The 18944-nt window shown below is 38.1% G+C and overlaps 1 protein-coding gene across 2 annotated transcripts in view; it reads right to left on the bottom strand.

Annotated features, from left to right (window-relative positions):
• Window positions 1-18944, bottom strand: part of LRRC7 (leucine rich repeat containing 7) — a 348184-nt gene that overhangs the window by 315241 nt on the left and 13999 nt on the right. For both annotated transcript variants that reach the window (XM_023730981.1, XM_023730986.1), the window contains exon 2: window positions 2905-3022. In XM_023730981.1, coding sequence (XP_023586749.1) covers window positions 2905-3022 — 118 coding nt within the window. The remainder of the gene's footprint in view (window positions 1-2904; window positions 3023-18944) is intronic.

Here is an 18944-nt window from a genome sequence, read left to right as displayed (position 1 = left end):
TACAGGCCAGCTTCTCAGATTATTTGCTCAGCATACAGATTGAACAGGTATGGTGAAAGGATGCAACCCTGACGCACAACCTTTCCTGGCTTTAAATCATGCAATATCCCCTTGTTTTGTCTGAACAACTGCCTCTTGATCTGTGTAGTTTCCTCATGAGCACAATGAAGTGTTCTAGAATTCCCATTCTTCGCAATGTTATCCATAATTTGTTGTGATCCACACAATTGAATGCTTTTGCATAGTCAATAAAATACAGGTAAACATCTTTCTGGTATTCTCTGCTTTCAGCCAGGATCCATCAGACATCAGCAATGATATCCCTGGTTCCACGTCCTCTTCTGAATCCAGCCAGAATTTCTGGCAGTTTCCTGTCGACATACTGCTGCAGCTGCTTTTGAATGATCTTCAGCAAAATTTTATTTGCATGTGACATTAATGATGTTGTTCCATAATTTCCACTTTCAATTGGATCACCTTTCTTGGGAATAGGCATAAACATGAACCTCTTCCAGTCTGTTGGCCAGGTAGCTGTCTTCCAAATTTCTTGGTATAGACGAGTGAGCACTTCCAGCACCGCATGCATTTGTTGAAACATCTCAATTGATACTCCATTAATTCCTGGAGCCTTGTTTTTCACCAATGCCTTCAGTGCAGCTTGGACTTCTTCCTTGAGTACCATTGGTTCCTGATCATATGCTATCTCTTGACATTTTAGTATAGTCTTCCTGAAAACCCTCTGAGTGCTAAGTCAAATTAGGGTAGGAAGGTGTTTGTGCCCCCTATTTGCACTCTTATTGTCTCCTTCAAAAGAAATTTCTCTCCTTCCTTCAGAAGCTACTGTGGTTTATGGAAATATTCAATCTCTATCCTTTACTTGAATTCCTCCCTAATAATACAGCAAAAACCCATTGCCTTCAAGTCGATTGCAACTCATAGTGACTCTATAGGACAGAGTAGAACTGCCCCAAGGAGCGGTTGGTGCATTGGAACTGCCAACCTTTTGGTTAGCAGCCATAGCTCTTAACCACTGCGCCACCAGGGCTCCAATACAGCAGGTTTAATTAATTTCCCCATTCTCTAAGTATTTACAACAATTATAATCTGTGACATAACAATTAAGCACTTCATCATATAGTGTTTTATTTCACTGATTATTTTTGGGTATCAATCATGTCATCAGTGACACTAAGCTTCTCAGTGACTCTCATAGACCAGCAATTCTCACTAGTACATTTCAACAGTGCTCTATGTAACAAAAGGAAGATTCATTTACTAATTCATTCAATAAATGTTTATTGATCTCCTGCAATGTGCCAGGCACTGTTTTAGGCAATGGGGATACACCAGTAAATAAGGCAAAAACAAACAAATAAACAAAAAGCAATGTAATACGCCAGTAAATAAAGCAAAAGCAATCTATGACATCATTGAATTATTCTAGTTGGGGGAGTCAGACAACAAATAAATAATTAAAATGTATGGTATGTCAGTTTCTCATAAAGATTAGGAAAAAAAAAAAACGGAGTGGGGAGAGGGTGTGTTTCAAGTGAGATAATAATAACACGTTTGTAATTTTAAACAGGATGGTCAGGGAAGGCCTTATTGACGGTATATTTGAGCAAAGACCTGCAGGTTGTAAGGTAAAGCGCAATGCAGCTATTTGGGGGAGGAAGTTCAGAGTGAATGGAATCAGGGCCTCTGGGATATTGTCACGGGGCTCAATAAGTCACCTTATTTCTTAGGGACACAATATTTATATGTTGATCAAGAGATTTTTCCAGGTAGTCTTTAAAAACAAGACAGATCTTCATTTACCTAGAATGTCAAGCCAGCCTTACCTAACTAACTTACATTTGTCCTGTGTGAGCTTGCTTATCACTTATTAGGGCAACCTTCCCTAACAACATCAATTGAATTATGTTCTCCTTTTAGGCACACCCTTCATATCCAATGTATCTTCACACACTTGCAATTTTTCTTGAATCATCTAGAATGATTTGTTTAATGTATAATGCACCCACTAGAATGTAAGCTTCATGAGGGCAGGGGCCTGTTTTATTCCTGCCTGCCCCCTTTGACACCAAGCATGTTGCCTGAAATAATCAAAACACTACACATGCACCAAGTTTAACCAACTAACTTGATGGTGGAGGGGTCATGGTTTATGTCTTCATAACATGCAGACATAACCCTTTTCGACAGGTCATTGCCTTATTCTAATAAAATGGAGTGTGGAAGGCATTTTGAAGGAAATGGAGATTTAATGAATGTATGTGGGCACAAGACATTTTCTGAAGATCCATGCGGCACTCCCACAAACACTCAAGGGGAATACTTCAATTTCAATATCAGCATCATCAACAAGAAACAGGGAGACAAATGTTTAGCCAGAAATACAACTGCTTCTGAGCACCTATTGTTTGCCAAGTATTGCTCTAAATGTGTGGGACACGTAAGTGACCAAAATAGCAAAAAATTCCTTTCCTGTGAAATAACTGAACTTACATTTTAGGGTGAGAGAAGATAGACAATAACCATAGTAAATAGGTAGATTATATAATATTGTGAAGACGGACAATGCTATGTAGAATAATGGAGCAGAGTAAGAAGAATTGGGAGTGCAATTTCAAATAGGGTGGACCAGTGGTCCTTATTGAGAAGGTAAAGTTCGAAATACGTCTGGGAAAAAATCTTAGTACATATGGGAAGGGAATTAATGCCTGAGTGGATCAAATACATTAATAAGAGAGCTGAGAGGTTATTGGACTTAGGATGTAGGATTTAACTTTTCAACAAAATTAACTTACAGTTTTAACAAAATCAAAGCAAATAGTTATGTCATTTTAAAATCCATTCTCGTAAAAAATTTCAAGTTATTTGGAGATGAGATGAGAATCTTACCATTTTTACTGATGTCGAGTTCTTTAAGATTAACTAAACTAGCAATAGTGGTTGGCAGACTTGAAAGGTCATTATCAGGAATACTTAGTTTTCGTAGAGCTTGACAGTTGAACAATTGCTGTAATAGAAAATAACTTTAATTAGATCTCAATTTGGTTAAATTCAATCACATGTAAACTTAGTAACAAAATTCAATTCACCGTCTTTATTAACATGGTTTAAAAGGGCAAGTTACAAAAGCTTTAAGCTTCGCCTTCCTTCACACCTATATTTTCATTTGTTTTCAGAAACATTCTATCCCCATGTTAGTGTCTGACTATTCTCTGTCATCCAGACTCAAAAACCATGGGTCATACTCTACTTTTTCTTTTTTCCTCTTGTTTACAGTTAACATTCGCTTTGCTGTAGAATTCTACTAATTTTCTTTTTCTTTGAAATAACTTCTGCAGTCGTCCCTTTCTCTCCATTCCCATTGCCACCATGATTACATCAATTCTTTCTTTTTCTGCAACCAAGTTACATTTGATAAAGTACTATTTTCATTTCAGCAGCAACCAGCTATTCATATGACATGCAAGAATTACAATACATTTGAATACATGAGCACACATTTCTTTTGTATCCCCTCCCCTACTATTTTATAAATATCTAGTGAATGAAACATTTAACCACTTATGTTTGGTGAAAAAACAAATCTCTAGTGATTGGTTCATTTCTACCATCAGTCTAAAGCATTAGGTGGGGAAGAGCCAAAAATTAAAAGCAGTGGTTGTCAACTCCAGTGTGTTTACTAATCACTTGTGGGTGAAGGTACTTGTTTAAAATATAAATTCTTGGGCCCTAACCCAAGAGGTACAGTAGGTTGGGATGCGGGTCAAGAATCTGTCTCTTTAATAAACAGTCCACTGAACTGGTTATTTTGGTGTAGGTGTTTCTAGTACTTATTTTGAGAAACAATTTTCAGCTATGCCCATTTCATTTTGACAACTGAAAGATATGAACAGATGGGCTAGAAGTTTTGATTCATTTCTGGAAGAATTATCTTAATGACATCTTTTTTTCTTAATATTTTTAATTCTATATTGCTGAATTTACACAGATGAAGTCTCTGGTATCCATGACTGTGCAACTGGCCAACTGCACATTTAACTACCACTTGTTCTTACATACAATTCATTATTTATAGGAAACAACAATGTAGCACATGATTGTTATTTCTGAACTTATCAGCTTTAAACAATAACAACAACAAAAAGATTATGCTGGTTGTTACTTAAGATGAAATATGCAGTTTTTTGCTTCTGATTAGTCATTTTTGGCTCCTTACAAAGATTATTTTCAACACTTCATGTGGTGCTAGAATTAATTTTCAACATGCCATACAGAAATGCTGCTAGTTCTTTTTATAAAACCTCAAAATGAGAACTTTGATGGATGGTTTCCACTAACTATTAATTTTCAGTTTAAAGGAATAGGAAAACAGATGTCTACAATCAAGGTAAAAGTTAATTTAGATGTTCTTTCCAGGCTCTATCATTCTGTCAGGGCTACAGTATCTACATGTAGTGTAGTTAGTTAAAAATTCATAGATTTTCAAATAATCAGTTTTCTCTTGACTGATTTTGGTAAGATTTTCTAAGTACTCTTTAGTCTGGTAACTATAATCATTTTAAGCAATAATCAGGCTAACGATTTTCAAAACAGAATAGTTTTTTAAAAAAGAAATTCAGGTCTCGTTATCTCAACTAAACTCTCAATTGCTCTAAAGAATTAATAGAGGACCCTGAATTCTTTCCCAATTTTAAATGAAACCACATAAGGAACAAAAGATATGGAAACTCCTGAGCATCCAACTATATAGTGAATCTAAGCCCTCTTTGATATATAGGCTAAGAGCATGGGATTTGGCATCAGATTGATGTGGGTTCAGTCTCTGCTCATCTACTTAATAGCTGTGTGATCTTGGGCAAGTTACCTAATCTTTCTGTTCCTCATCTGTTTCCTCCTTGCCTGCAGATTGGGAAAAATAACATTAACTGCCTTGAGAAGTTGTTGAGAGGATTAAATAAGCCAATATATTTCATCAATCCTAAATACTGCATTTTTTTACATATTGCTGTTGTTACCTGTCTGATTTGGCTCCTGACTCATGATGACTCCATGAACACAGAACAGAACACCTCCCAGTCCTGTGCCATCCCCATGATCAGTTGTAGATTAGATCATTGTGATGCCATAGGCTTTTCATTAGCTGATTTTTAAAGTAAGATTTCCAGGCCTTTCTTCCTAGTTCATGTTAGTCTAGAAACTGTTGAAACCTGTTTGGCATCATAAACACAAAAGCCTCCACTGACAGACGGGTAGTGGCTGTGCATGAGGTGCATTGGCTAGGAATGAAATCTGGGTCTCCTGCATGGAAGGCAAGAATTCTAATATTGAACCACCAATGCCTCATTTTTACACATTAAAATCCATTGTCATTGAATTGATTCCGACTCATAGTGATCCTATAGGACAGAGTAGAACTGCCCCATAGGGTTTCCAAGGAGTGGCTGCTGGATTACAACTGCCAACGTTTTGGTTAGCAGACTAACTCCTAACTGCTGTGCCACCAGGGCTCTTTTTACATATCAGCATCTCTGATATTTGGGATGTATCTTACAATCAAGAGTAACTTAAAAGGACTGTTTATTTCTTTCTTAGTGATAGTGGTGTGTTTTATAATCCACGGCCTTAGATTTGATAAATGTGGTACTTCTAAAAATATAACACTGAGTTTGGTATATAGACAAAGCTGGATAACTGTTAGCCATTATTAATATATATATGTAAAGATACAGAAGCACATCTATATAGTAATTGATGTTTCCTTCTTCCTGGCTGATGTGGTCTTTCAAGGAAGGAGTCATGCCTGATTCATCTTGGTATCAATCTGATGAAGAGGATGAGATGAATTGAGAGTGCTAAGCTCCAGCTGAGAGTGCTGTTCACTGAGTTGGAAGCTTCAGATAGGTAAACAGTCTCTGTGGAATCTAAATTTCATAAATAGAGCAGTAAACTTGTCATGATTTCTACACATTGGCAAAGAAATTAAGAAGACATTTTAATGATTCAAGATTCAAGCTTAGAATGAAAACGAAGTAAGGAATGATTATAAAGTTACTGTAATTCTCCAATACAGTAAAAAAACAGCAAATATAATTAATAGCTAATGGAGTAAGGCTGTAAATGGTCATGGTTATCTTGTCTTTCATTTGTTAATAATATTTCACCTTTCAAAAACAATAAAATTGTTTTGATTCTTAAAATGTTTGTGTACTATCTTAGTCATCTAGTGCTGCTATAACAGAAATACCACAAGTGGATGGCTTTAACAAGGAGAAATTTATTTTCTCACAGTCTAGTAGGCTACAAGTCCAAATTCAGAGCATCACCTCCAGGGGAAGCCTTTCTCTCTCTGTTGGCTCTGGAGAAAGTTCCTTGTCGTCATCAATCTTCCCCCAGACTAGGAGCTTCTCTGCGCAGGAACCTTGGGTCCAAAGGATGTGCTCTGCTCCCAGCACTGCTTTCTTGGTGGTATGAGGTCCCCCACTCTCTGCTTGCTTCCCTTTAATTTTATCTCTTGTAAGATAAAAAGTGGTGCAGGCCACACCCCAGGGAAACTCCCATTACGTTGGATTAGGGATGTGACTCTAATAAGGGTATTACAATCCCACCCTAACTTTAACATAAAATTACAATCACAAAATAGAGGGCAACCACACAATACTGGGAATCATGGCCCAGCCAAATTGATACACACATTTTTGGGGGGACGTTCCACCCTTTGGCCCCCCAAAAATCACATCCTTGCAATGTGCTAAACATATTCATCCCATCATATCATAGCAAAAGTCTTAACTCTAAGTCCAAAATCCAAAAATTCTTCTTGATCTGTGAAATCTAGAATACAAGTTATCTGCTTCCAAAGATACAGTGGCAGAATAGGCACAAGTTAGACATTTCCATTAAAAATGGGATAAACTAAAGGAAAAGGAGGGATAACAAGCACCAAGCAAGTCAGCAGAACACATTACATTAGCCCTCATGGGTTTGAAAATAATCCTCTGTTCTCTGAGACAATTTACACATTGGCCCTGCCCTCCAGACTCTAGGTATTGGCCACACTCTCCAGATTCTGTGTGGAGGCCCCTTAGCCCTGGGCTTCAGCTCTGCCTTCCAGGCCCACTGGGACAGCGCCTCTGCTCCCTTTGCTTTAGGTGCACCATTCTCCTACTCTATTTGAAACCCCAAAGGTCCTGACCCTACCTTTTGAGACTAAGGCAGTACGGCTTACTGTGTTTCTCATCTCTTCAGTTTCTACTTCCTGGTTTCTTGGCCTCTCAGCTCCTCGGGCCTCAGGCCAGCATCTGCCCTGCTGGGGAAAGTGCTCCAAAGCTCTATAGCTCCACTGATAAGTGCCTGGAGGCACCCTACTCTCCCAGGAAGTCTCATGCGCACAGGCACTCAGCTGTCTTGCTCCGTGGGTCAGCAAGCCTAGCTCCACCAATAAGTCCCTGGAGGCACCCCAATCTGCCAGGAAGCCTCCTGGGCATGGGCACTCAGCTCTCTCACTCCATCGGTCAGCTCCAGTGCCATCTTGCACTGGTCTCCTTGTTGTGCGTCTGCTGGTTCTCTGCCAGTGCTGCTTCTCTGCTGCTGCAGGTTCTCTGCTGCAGCTAGCCCTCTGCTGCTGCCGCTTCTCTATCCATCCACAGTTTCAAAACCACTTCCACATTTTATGTATCTGTTAGAGCAGCACCCCACTCTCAGTACAAAATTCTTAGTCATCTAGTGCTGCTGTAACAGAAATACCACAAGTGGATGGCTTTAGCAAAGAGAAATTTATTTTCTCACAGTCTAGTAGGCCACAAGTCCAAATTCAGAGCATCACCTCCAGGGGAAGCCTTTCTCTCTCTGTTGGCTCTGGAGGAAGGTCCTCATTGTCATCAATCTTCCCCCAGACTAGGAACTTCTCTGCACAGGAACCTTGGCTCCAAAGGACGCGCTCTGCTCCCAGCACTGCTTTCTTGGTGGTATGAGGTTTCCCACTCTCTGCTTGCTTCCCTTTCCTTTTATCTCTTGCAAGATAAAAGATGGTGGTGCAGGCCACACCCAGGGAAACTCCCTTTGATGTGACTTTAGTAAGGTGTTACAATCCCACCCTAATTTTCTTTAACATAAAATTACAATCACAAAATGGAGGACAACCACATGATACTGGGAATCATGGCCCAGCCAAATTGATATACGTATTTTTTTGGGGACATAATTCAATTCATGACATGCACTAAAGTACTCTTTTTGAGGCTAAAAAAAAAGCAATTTAACTGTGACAGATATTGGTTTGAGAAGAGCATACAATTTAAATTACTGACTCCAGAAAAGCAATCATTTAGAACTGAAACACAAATGCTTAGGTGTTTTCTTTGAGAGCTGACACACACAAAAAAAGGCCGAAAAGTTAAAAATAAAAACATATTTGGGCCTAAAATGTATATTCTATGAAGTATTATTTCATTCATTCACTCAAGGAAAACCATTTATTGATAGCTGTCATAAACTAGACACTACGCTAAGTGCATTGGACACAAAGTGAATGAGACAGAGTAACTGGCCTCTATATACCCATATACCTCTGCCACGCATGTTGTGTCCCAAATTACATCTTTATACATTGTGTGCCCAAATAACATAAATTTGTAATTATCTTTTATGAGTTTGTTTTTTAAATCATGTAGGAAATAATAAGTAGAGTTAAAACACAAAAATACAATAAAACTGGCCTTTCTGTTTGCTCATAAAATTACCTTTACTGGAGATTTTTATTTTTTAATCCTGGTTAAGGTTACTGTATAGTGACTTTTCATTTCAACCTGAAGGACTCCCTTTAGCATTTCTCCTATAGCAGGTGCAGTGGTAATGAACTCTCTCAACTTTTGTTTATTTGGGGATATCTTAATTTCATTCTCTCTCTCTTCTTTTTTTTTTGACTTTAAAGAACATAAATTTATTTTCTCATGGTTTGTTGTTGTTAGATGCCATTGGGTCAATTTTCGACTCATTATGACACCATGTGACAGAGTAGAATTGCCCCACAAGGTTTTCCAGGCTGCAATATTCATGGAAGCAGATCACCAGGTCCCTGTCCCGCAGAACCAATGGGTGGATTCGAATTTCCAACTCCTCCATTAGCAGCTGAGTGCCCAACTATTGGGCTGCCAGGGCTCCTTTCTCACAATTTAGGAGGCTAGAAGTCTGAATTCATGGTGTCAGCTCTAGAGGAAGGTCCTTCTTTATCTCCTTGAGCTTCTAGTAGTTGTCGGCAATCCTTGGCATTCCTGGGCTTGTAGATGCATCAGTCTTCATCTTCACATGGCACCTGTCTTTCCCCTTTGTGTGTGTCTCTCTGTATCTATACTCCTCTTATAAAACACCACTCAGAAGGGATTAGGTTTAGGACCCACCCTAATGTTAGTATGACCTCATTATTATAACAAAAGAAAAACTCTATTTCTAACCAGGTTCACTCTCATTTTTGAGGGACAGTTTTGCCTAATACAGAATTGTTGCTGGACAGTTTTTTTTTTTTACTATAAATTTTTTTATTGTTGTAAAAATATAGAAAACACAGCATTTGCTAATTCAACATTTTCATGTATACAATTCAGTGAGATTTTGTATATCAATCATGTTGTGGTACCATCAGTTTGTTTATTTCAGCACTTTAAATATGTCATTCCACTGCCTTCTGGACTGCTGTGGTTTTAGAGAGAAATTATCACTTAATCTTATTGAGGATACTTTGTATGTGAATATATGATGATTTGCTTCTCTCTTGCTGCTTTCAAGATTTTATCTTTGGTTTTTGAAAATATGAGTATGACATGTCTTTTTGTGGATTTCTTTGGGTTTATTCTACTTGAAGTTCATTGGGCTTCTTGCCTGTGTAGATTTATGTCTTTCATCAAATTTGGGAAGTCTTCAGCCATTATTTCTTCAAATATTTTTCTGCCCCTTTCTTGCTCTTCTCCTTCTTGGACTTTCATAATGTGTATGTTGGTCCATTTGATGGTATCCACAAGTCCCATGAGCTCTGTTCACTTTATTCTTTTTTCTTTTTGCTCTTCAGACTCAAAATTTTTAATTATCTTACAATTAAGTTTGCTGATTCTTTCCTCAGCCTGCTTAAATCTGCTGTTGAATGTCTTCAGTGAATTTTTTCATTTCAGTTATTATACTTTTCAGCTCCAGTATTCTGTTTCATTCTATTTTATAATTTCTATCTCTTTATTGATAGTCTCATTTTGTTCATGCATCATTTTTACTTCATTTTATTTTTTATGTTTTCCTTTAGCTCTTTCAGCATATTTAATAATATTGTTTTAAAGTCTTTGTCTAGTAATTCCATTATCTGGGCTTCTACAGGGATGAACTCTGTCACTATTTTGTTCTTTTGAATGGGCTGTCCTTTCTATTTCTTTATAAGCCTTGTAATTTTTTTGTTGAAAAACTGGACATTTGAATGTTATAATGTAATAGCTTTGGAAACCAGATTTTTTCTCTTCCCTAGGATTTTGGTTTTTTTTTGGTTTGTTTGCTTTAATTGTTGTAGTCTGTAGTAGTCTGTTTGTTTAATGACTTCCCTAAGTATTTCTGCAAAGACTGCTTCCTGTTCATGTGTGGTCCCTGAAGTCTCTTTTCCTTAGCCTGTGTTCAACTGGTATTTTGCTAGAGGTTTCCTTGAACATCGTGTGTGTGTGTGTGGGGGGGTACTCTCTCAGTCTTTGAAAATTGGCTCTGTGCCAGAGGATTCCTTCAACAATTATTGCACAAAGCCTAGGGATCAGTCTGAGGTGAAAAAAGTAGAGTTTTCTCGGGTATTTTCTGAGCACGTGTCTTGCTCTGAGTATGTATACGGCTTTCTCAATTCCCCTGTATACACTGTTATTGTTGCTATTAGGTGCTGCTGGGTCAGTTCCAACTCATGGCGACCCTATGTACAACAGAGGAAAACACTGCCCTGTCCTGCACCATCCCCACAATCATTGTTATGCTCGAGCCCATTGTTGTAGCCACTGTGTCAGTCCATCTCCTTGAGGGTCTTCCTCTTTTTCACTGACCCTCTACTTTCCCAAGTATGATGTCCCTCTCCAGAGACTGATCCCTCCTGATAACATGTCCAAAGTATGTGAGATGTAGTCAAGCCATCTTTGCTTCTAAGAAGCATTCTGGTTTTACTTCTTTCAAGAGAGATTTGTTCTTTTGGCAGTCCATGGTATATTCAATATTCTTCGCCAACACCACAATTCAAAGGCATCGATTTTTTTTGGTCTTCCTTATTAATTGTCCAGCCTTCACATGCATAAGAGGCAACTGAAAACACCATGGATTGGGTCAGGCATACCTTAGACTTCAAGGTGATATCTTTGCTTTTCAACATTTTAAAGAGGTCTTTTGCAGATTTTCCCAATGCAATATGTCTTTTGATTTCCTGACTGCTGCTTCTAAGGGCATTGATTGTGGATCCAAGTAAAATGAAATCCTTGACAACTTCAATCTTTTCTCCATTTATCATGATGTTCCTTATTGGTCCAGTTGTGAGGATTTTTGTTTTCTTTATGTTGAGGTGTAATCCATACTAAAGGCTGTGGTCTTTGATCTTCATCAGTAAGTGGTTCAAGTCCTCTTCACTCTCAGCAAGCAAGGTTGTGTCATTTGCATGACACAGGTTGTTAATGAGTCTTCCTTCAAACCTGATGCCCCATTCTTCTTCATATAGTCCAGCTTCTCAGATTATTTGCTCAGCATACAGATTGAATAGGTATGGTGAAAGGCTAGAACCCTGACACACACCCCTCCTGACTTTAAACCACGCAGTATCCCCCTTGTTTTGTTTGAATGACTGCCTCTTGGTCTATGTACAGGTTCTTCATGAGCACAATTAAGTGGGCTGGGATTTCCATTCTTCACAATGTTATTCATAATTTGTTATGATCCACATAGTCAAATGCCTTTGCATAGTCAATAAAACATGGTGCTTTTGAATTCCCTAATGTCCCCTAGGAATTATCTCCCATGATTCTCCTTCCAGTCTTTAGGGTTCTATTAATGCCTCATTTACAGTCTTTATCTCTAGCTGGCTAGAGGATGTTACAGTTTTTGAGCTTTACTGTCACTTTTCTGCCCTGATTTGAGTTCTGAGATAGATCAAACAGAGATGAGAATCTTGCTTCGGTTCTTCAGGTAGTCCCCAGACAGGTTGAAAGAGACACACACAATAATTTGCTCTGCTCTTCTGGAGCCAGAGACCAAGATCTCTCTTTGGCAATGCAGGCCACCAAAGTTGCTGTCACCCTTTTACCTATTTCCAGAGTTCTAAAAAAGTTGGTTCTAACAGTTTCTGCTTATTTTTTGGTGTTTCTGTGGGAGGAATAGGAGTATGGAACTGCTTATACCTCCATCTTGCTCTGAAGTCTGTTTCTCCCAGCACCATTTAAAATAGTCCATCATTTCTCTACTAATTTGTATGATTAGTTCTGTGGTATATCTGATTTCCACGTACCAAAACAAACAAACAAATCCGTTGCTGTCAAATTGATTCTGACTCCTAGTGACCCTACAGGACCATGCCCCATAGAGTTTCCAAGGAGCACCTGGTAGATTCATTTATTGCCCTGTAGAACTTAATCACTATGTCACCAGGGTTTCCAATTTCCACACAGGTGTGGGATGTTTTCTGTACTTTCTATTTCTAGCCCATTGGTCTATTTGTCTATATTTCTTATTCTATCTGGGTCTCCATACTTCTAAGATAGTAATTTGTACTTACGTTAGAGATGAACGGGAGAGGAAGATGAGAGAATGACTGGAGGAGGAAGAAACAGTTCATCTAGCTCTTAAGGGAGAGATAGTTCTCTGGCTAGAGGGTTGGGGTGGGGAGACAAGGATGGAATTGGGAAGAGGAGGGTGGTTCAGGAAGCCACAGCAAGAGGAAAGGCTCAAAGGAATACTGGGAATGCAAAAAATTCCAAGTGGTTCTATTCTAAACTGTGTGGATGGGAGTGTAAAAAAGAATGTAAAAGCTGTAAAATGCCAGGATGTATCTTGCAGAAGGTATTTGGGTGATCATTTTCAACCCGGAAAAATGTTTAGGAGACGACACACACGTACACTTGCATACATACAAGTTTGCATTCAATTTCAGGGAATTTGCAAATCAGTTGAAGCCCATGCACGGTTATGTGGACTAGGTGAAAAATCTTTGTAACTGGAGGTCATGAAATGTTACTTGTAAGAAAGCAAATATGACCAAGCCCATCTCCTGCTTACAATTTTTTATTGACCTTCTTCTGCTCTTTTCAGGATAAAATGTCTTATCCTAAATTCTTTAATGTGACTTTCAGGGCCCTCTGTCTCACCAGATTTCCCATCTCTTGCCATTCTCCGTTATCCCTTTTCCCTTACTCATGCCTTCCCCTATACCTTTCTGCATTATCACATCTCTAGCCACACTCAGCAGCTGCCAGTTTCTGCAGCTGTGCTCTGTGCTTGGCCTTGCCTTTGCAAATGTCAGGTTTCTGGCTGAGGTGCTTTTCCAACTCAAATCTATCCCACCTCCCCTTCACCAAGCTCAGATTTTACCTTTTTTCTGGTCACAGCTTGAGACCAGTTTATATGCTCCACTGTGTGCTTGCATAGCACTCTGTGCTTACCGCTTTTGAAACATGAATGATCTGAATTTGTAATTACTATAAGTATAAGCCTCTCTAGTTCCTGCAACATCTACAGTGTGTAACACAATGCCAGGAACATTGTCTCTTCTCAGTAAATAGTTGTTCTTTCAAAAAAAAATTTTTTAACCGGGCGAGTGACATAATATGATAGCCACCATTCCTTGAGTGTTTATTATTTGCAAGTCGCTGGGCTAGATTTTAAAATATATTATCTCTACTTCTTACAACAATTCTTGCAAGGTAGGTTTTTACAGATGAAAACACTCAGGAGATTAACTTTCACAAGGTCATATAGCTAGGAAGTGCCAGGGCCAACATTCAAATTCAGTTCTGTCTGGGTACAAAACGGTTTCCACTGCCACCTCTGCACAATCAGATCTGTACCTTGGAAAGATAACATGACAACTGACAACAGTGTGGACGCTGCTGGGAGAGGGCAATAAATGAGGCACGGGAACAGGTGAGTCCATCATGAATGCCCCAGAAAAATTAAGGAAGAAGACTCAGATTCAATGACTATCTGTTGATGACGAGGACCTAAATTAGAGTAAATGCAATTACATATTATAGCACTTTGCTAACTCTAAAGTGCTATATAAATGTAAACTATTATAATTTGATATAGCATTTTATTATCACCGTTATATTCAGGCTTTGAAAATTCAGGGCACTATAAAAATGTCATGAATGTGAATGACTATATCTCAATACATAGTTCCTTAGAAGAAATAAGAAAATACTTTTCCCCCAATAAATAAAAAAGCATTAATTGTTTTTAATTTTTTTTAAAAATAAACCCTTTCCTGAAAAGTTTCATATAAAATCATAAATATTCAATGAGAGGGTTATTGATACCCCATGTTGGCAAAGGTAGATTCCAGAACGGAAAAGGACTGATTGCTTAATGAGTTGGCATCACTGAATGACTGGTTTCTTAGAAGTTCTTCCTTTGAACCCCCCTAATAGTGTTCAGGCCATAGTGTTTTCAAGTTCATTTGAAAACCGTTTCAAATAAATAATTATTTTTGTGCATTATAATAAAATGTTTTAAGAAGTCATTAGTTTAATAGAAGTATTAATTATCTTTAGTTAGTAAAGAGCAAACTTTTAGAAATAATAGAGTAAAAAAATAGTTTCATACATGCAATTGGTGAAATTTCAAGTATGACATTCATTTACTCTTTTCCTCCCTCCTTCCCTTCCTCCCTCTCTTCCATCCTCTTTTTCTTTCTTCTTCTTCCCTTCTTTCTTTGCTATTTCCCTTTCTCCCTGACTGCTTCATTCAGTAAGCACCTTTTGAACATCTACTCAGTGAGAGGTACAGTGCTAGGATTCAAAGACGAATAACAAAGAATCCCATCCTCAAGTACACAGTCAGTGGTTATAAATACATGAAATACTTAAAATATAATGTAATAACTAACAAATACTAATAGAGAAAGGACTTTGCAAAGTGTACTTAGTGCATAGAGCCATGCATAAAGACACAGAGGCATACAAATAATGGTGTGGTTTGAAGACAACCAAAAGTTTGCATAGCTAGGTCACTGGCTGTGTGTCAGGCAGTGCCATGTCTGTTAGATATTTTAGAATCAGATTCTGTACAATCTTCAGTGCCAGCTATGATATTTGAGTTTGATCTTGTAGACCAACATTTTTCAGGATTTGTATGTCTTAGAAGGGAGGCCATGAATGCAAAAAGTAGATCTGGAGAATTTCTTGCAAAATAAATATCCCTAGATCTTGCTTTTAACCTAGAGAATTTGAACATGTGGATTTTTTTGAAGTTATTCTATACTGCTCCCTGCACACTAACCTTCACCCCCTTAAATGTTTTTAAGCAGAGAAGTGACTTACTCAGATTTTTGTTTTCAAGAAACAGCTGCCACTGTGACCAGAAGTAAACACGTGGGGTATTATAGAAAACATTCAGATGAAGATCAGTAAAAGCCTTAGTTAAGGTGCTGTCAGTAAGGGTGAGCGAGGAGACACATTTAAAAGGAGAAATCATTAAGACTTGGTGCCAGTAGTACACAGGCAAAGAAGGAAAGCTTTCATGGTTAAATAAGATGTATGCTTTCAATAGTAGTGGTGGTATGAGGCTGGTATGGGGAGGTGTGGGCTGAACAAGTGATGATTAAAGCCAGAGGAAAAGGGAAAATTATCCTTTCTAGTGCATTTTAACAATACTGAATGTGCTACAGGAAAGAGCTGTTTTCTTCCCTATGGAAAGATGGCAAATACAATAAATACTCAAGTCATTTATCCCACAAAACAATAAATATCACTGCTGTTGTTTTTAAAATACAGATCTTTTCAGCAACAATTGGTACAAAGGCATTGTTGAATCATTCCTCTCCTTGGAACAGCAAGGTTATTTTAGCATTTGTCATTGTTCTAGAAGGAAGGGAATATACCCGTTTTATTGGAATAACAGCTTTCAATTTGAATATATAAAGCATAGCACATTGCCATATCTATTCTATTTGATAATGATATGCATTAAAAATAAAAATGTTCTTTATCTTAGATGTCCTTGATTACTTTACTTGATGGTAGCAAGCTGATAACAGCCAGAAAGGAAAAGGAAAAAATGAAAGCTGAACGTAAAGGCACAACTTTAAAAGTACTTAATTTTGACCAAGAATTTTTGTTTCTAGGCTTTTGGGAAAATTACTGTCTATTATACTCAAGACAAGTGCTGTGTATCTGTGTGCTTGTGCATATGTGTGTTTTGGGAGTTTCCTTTTGTTGCTTTTTTATTAACTATTGGTTGCTAAAATTTTTGGTTATATGACATTTATAAATGTATTGGTTTTGTCTATAGAGAGTAAACAATGTGGTGTGTGACCAATTGGGTTAAAAGGCATTAATCTACCCTTTCATGCCAATAAATATACACTGGTAGTTTTTGCTTGTCTATGCCCTGATCATTTGTGGGTAACTAAGGGCCTAACCTCTGCTGACTATCCCTGCTGAGGTCATTGAACCACAGCAAACATGGCTTGTGTTATAGCTGGTATCCTTTCTCTGCTTATGGTAATAATGGAAAGATTATAAACTCTGGGCTCAGACAGACCTGGATTTGAGTTCTGCCTCCACCATTAACTAGTCATGCTCTATTGAACAAGTTTTATGAATTTTATTTAAAATTTAATTTTCTTATTTAAAAAGCCCAATTACTTTGTCTCCTATTCTTGTCTTCAGCAGTGCCCTTCTGCCAGACAGCCTTCCCTGATTCCCCAGCAAAATAGGGCTAGTTATCACTCTTCCATGTTCTCATATAATCCTGGGTACATATTTTCCTAACCTACTTTCACAAAATCATATTATAGCTATTTAAGCAGCAAACGTTTAGTGAGAGCCAACTTTGGACCAAACACTGTGCTAGGTCCTGTTAAAATAAAGATGAATTACACCTACTGCCATATTCTAGTAGTGGAGGCAGACACATAACGGTGTCATACTTCACCAGTTTCCATGGAATAGAGTCTTAAGTCAATGAATATGTACTGAATGAATAATTAGGACAGGTTTGGTAAGTGCAATTGTAGAACTGTACATATGGTAATATGGAGGCACAGAGGAGAGTTAAATAACTGTGCCAGTGAGTGAAGAATGAAGATGGCAGGAGGAGGTAACAGCTAAGATGAATCTTAAAGTAGCATATCAGGCAGAGGAAACAGCATGAGCCTAGAGGCAAGAAAGGGTTTTATGTTCCAGGAACACTTTGTGTGAGAGAAGAAGCAAGAGATTGAAGGGGAAGCGAGACAAGGAGAAGCCTCATATTAGTATTGCATGTTAAATTCCGTTGTCTTTTCCTGTGAGATGGGAGAAAGGGAAAAGATCTAATCATGTTTACATTTGGATAGATCACTCACTCTTGGCTGTGTGATGAATAATGTGCGGGGGGACAAAAAAAAGCTAGTTTAAGAGATGTCAATTAGGAGACGCTTCCAGCAATTCTGCCAAGGTTGATGAGGCCAAACAAAGTCTCTGGTCCTAGAGTGGAGAGGTGAGACGAGATTTCAGAGATATTTAGGAGGCAAAATTGACATAACTTGGCTGCTGATTTGATGCGGAAGCTGAGCAAGTGGGAAGAGTAAAGGATGACACTTAGGGTTCTGGTAAGGGACTGAATGGATAATTACCAACTGAGACAGAGAAGGTAGGATGGGAGGCAGGTTTGAAAGGGGGAAATTAGACTTTTGAGTTTGAATATGCAAGCAAATTCAGAAAGTATGTATAAGTCTGACAACTGAGGGATAGGGCTGAGCTGGCATAATAAATTTGTGAGTCATCAGAATGGTATCCGAGAACATGAGTATGTAGGAATGTGATAACCCAGGAAGAATGGGAAAATCAAGAAGCACTGCCCCAGAGCCCCCTGCTCCTTTGAAGTTGTTCTTGTGGAAGTCATGAATGAAATGTTCTTGCACAGTCTAATGTATTATCCAGTTGCTGCCTTCCTTGGTCTTTCTGTCCCATTTGACAATGCCATCACTCCTTCCTCCACTCGCTCGGTTTCTGTGACCTTCTTTTTTCTAAATAGTGAGTCCTTACTTCTGTCCATTAGAATTCCCCATGCCCTATCCCTGTCTGCACTGGCCCTGCTCCATTTCTTCCCAGAGTTAGGATTTCTCTGTAGGCTTCGTGGCTGCTTCACTGACAGTGACAGAAGCAGCTATCCTTAATGGTAATTGGTAAATTAATGTGGTAAATGCATATTACAAGCTTCTATGTAGTCAACTCTTAATTATTTAGAACAAAGAAAGAGAACCTTTAGTCCTATTAAAGGCCACTGACGTACAGAAAAGACTCAATTGAGGGCCATGGGAGTTAAATTCAACATAATTAACCTTTATTGCAACTACAAAAAAAGGGAACAAAACCTTTTAATTCATCCACTCAAAATTTAAAGGAAGCAGAAAACTTAACTCTCTAGGCAATAAACATCAACGCAAACACACACACACACGCACAAAATGAAAGTCAACAGCAAGGCTATGTTGTTGCCAGGAAAGCCAGAAGCAGTAAAAAGGTTGTAAAGAGAGAGACAAAATATTGGTATTTCCTCTAATCTCCAAGTAGTTAAGACTTAATTCATTTAGTGCTCTTCTTTTGGGTTCATTATGAAAACAAAAAACAGCCCCTTTGCATTAAAAGGATAAATATCCTTAAGATTTTATCAAAAATTAATTTCTACATAAATTTTGGAAAAACCGGTATTTTCAAAAGACTTTCTCTCTTTTTATATTACTGTTA

This window comes from Trichechus manatus, unplaced genomic scaffold, assembly GCF_000243295.1.
Source record: "Trichechus manatus latirostris isolate Lorelei unplaced genomic scaffold, TriManLat1.0 scaffold00003, whole genome shotgun sequence".
Taxonomy (NCBI): Eukaryota; Metazoa; Chordata; class Mammalia; order Sirenia; family Trichechidae; genus Trichechus; species Trichechus manatus.
Note: the sequence above shows the minus strand (reverse complement) of the source record. Positions and strands in the feature narration are given on the sequence as shown.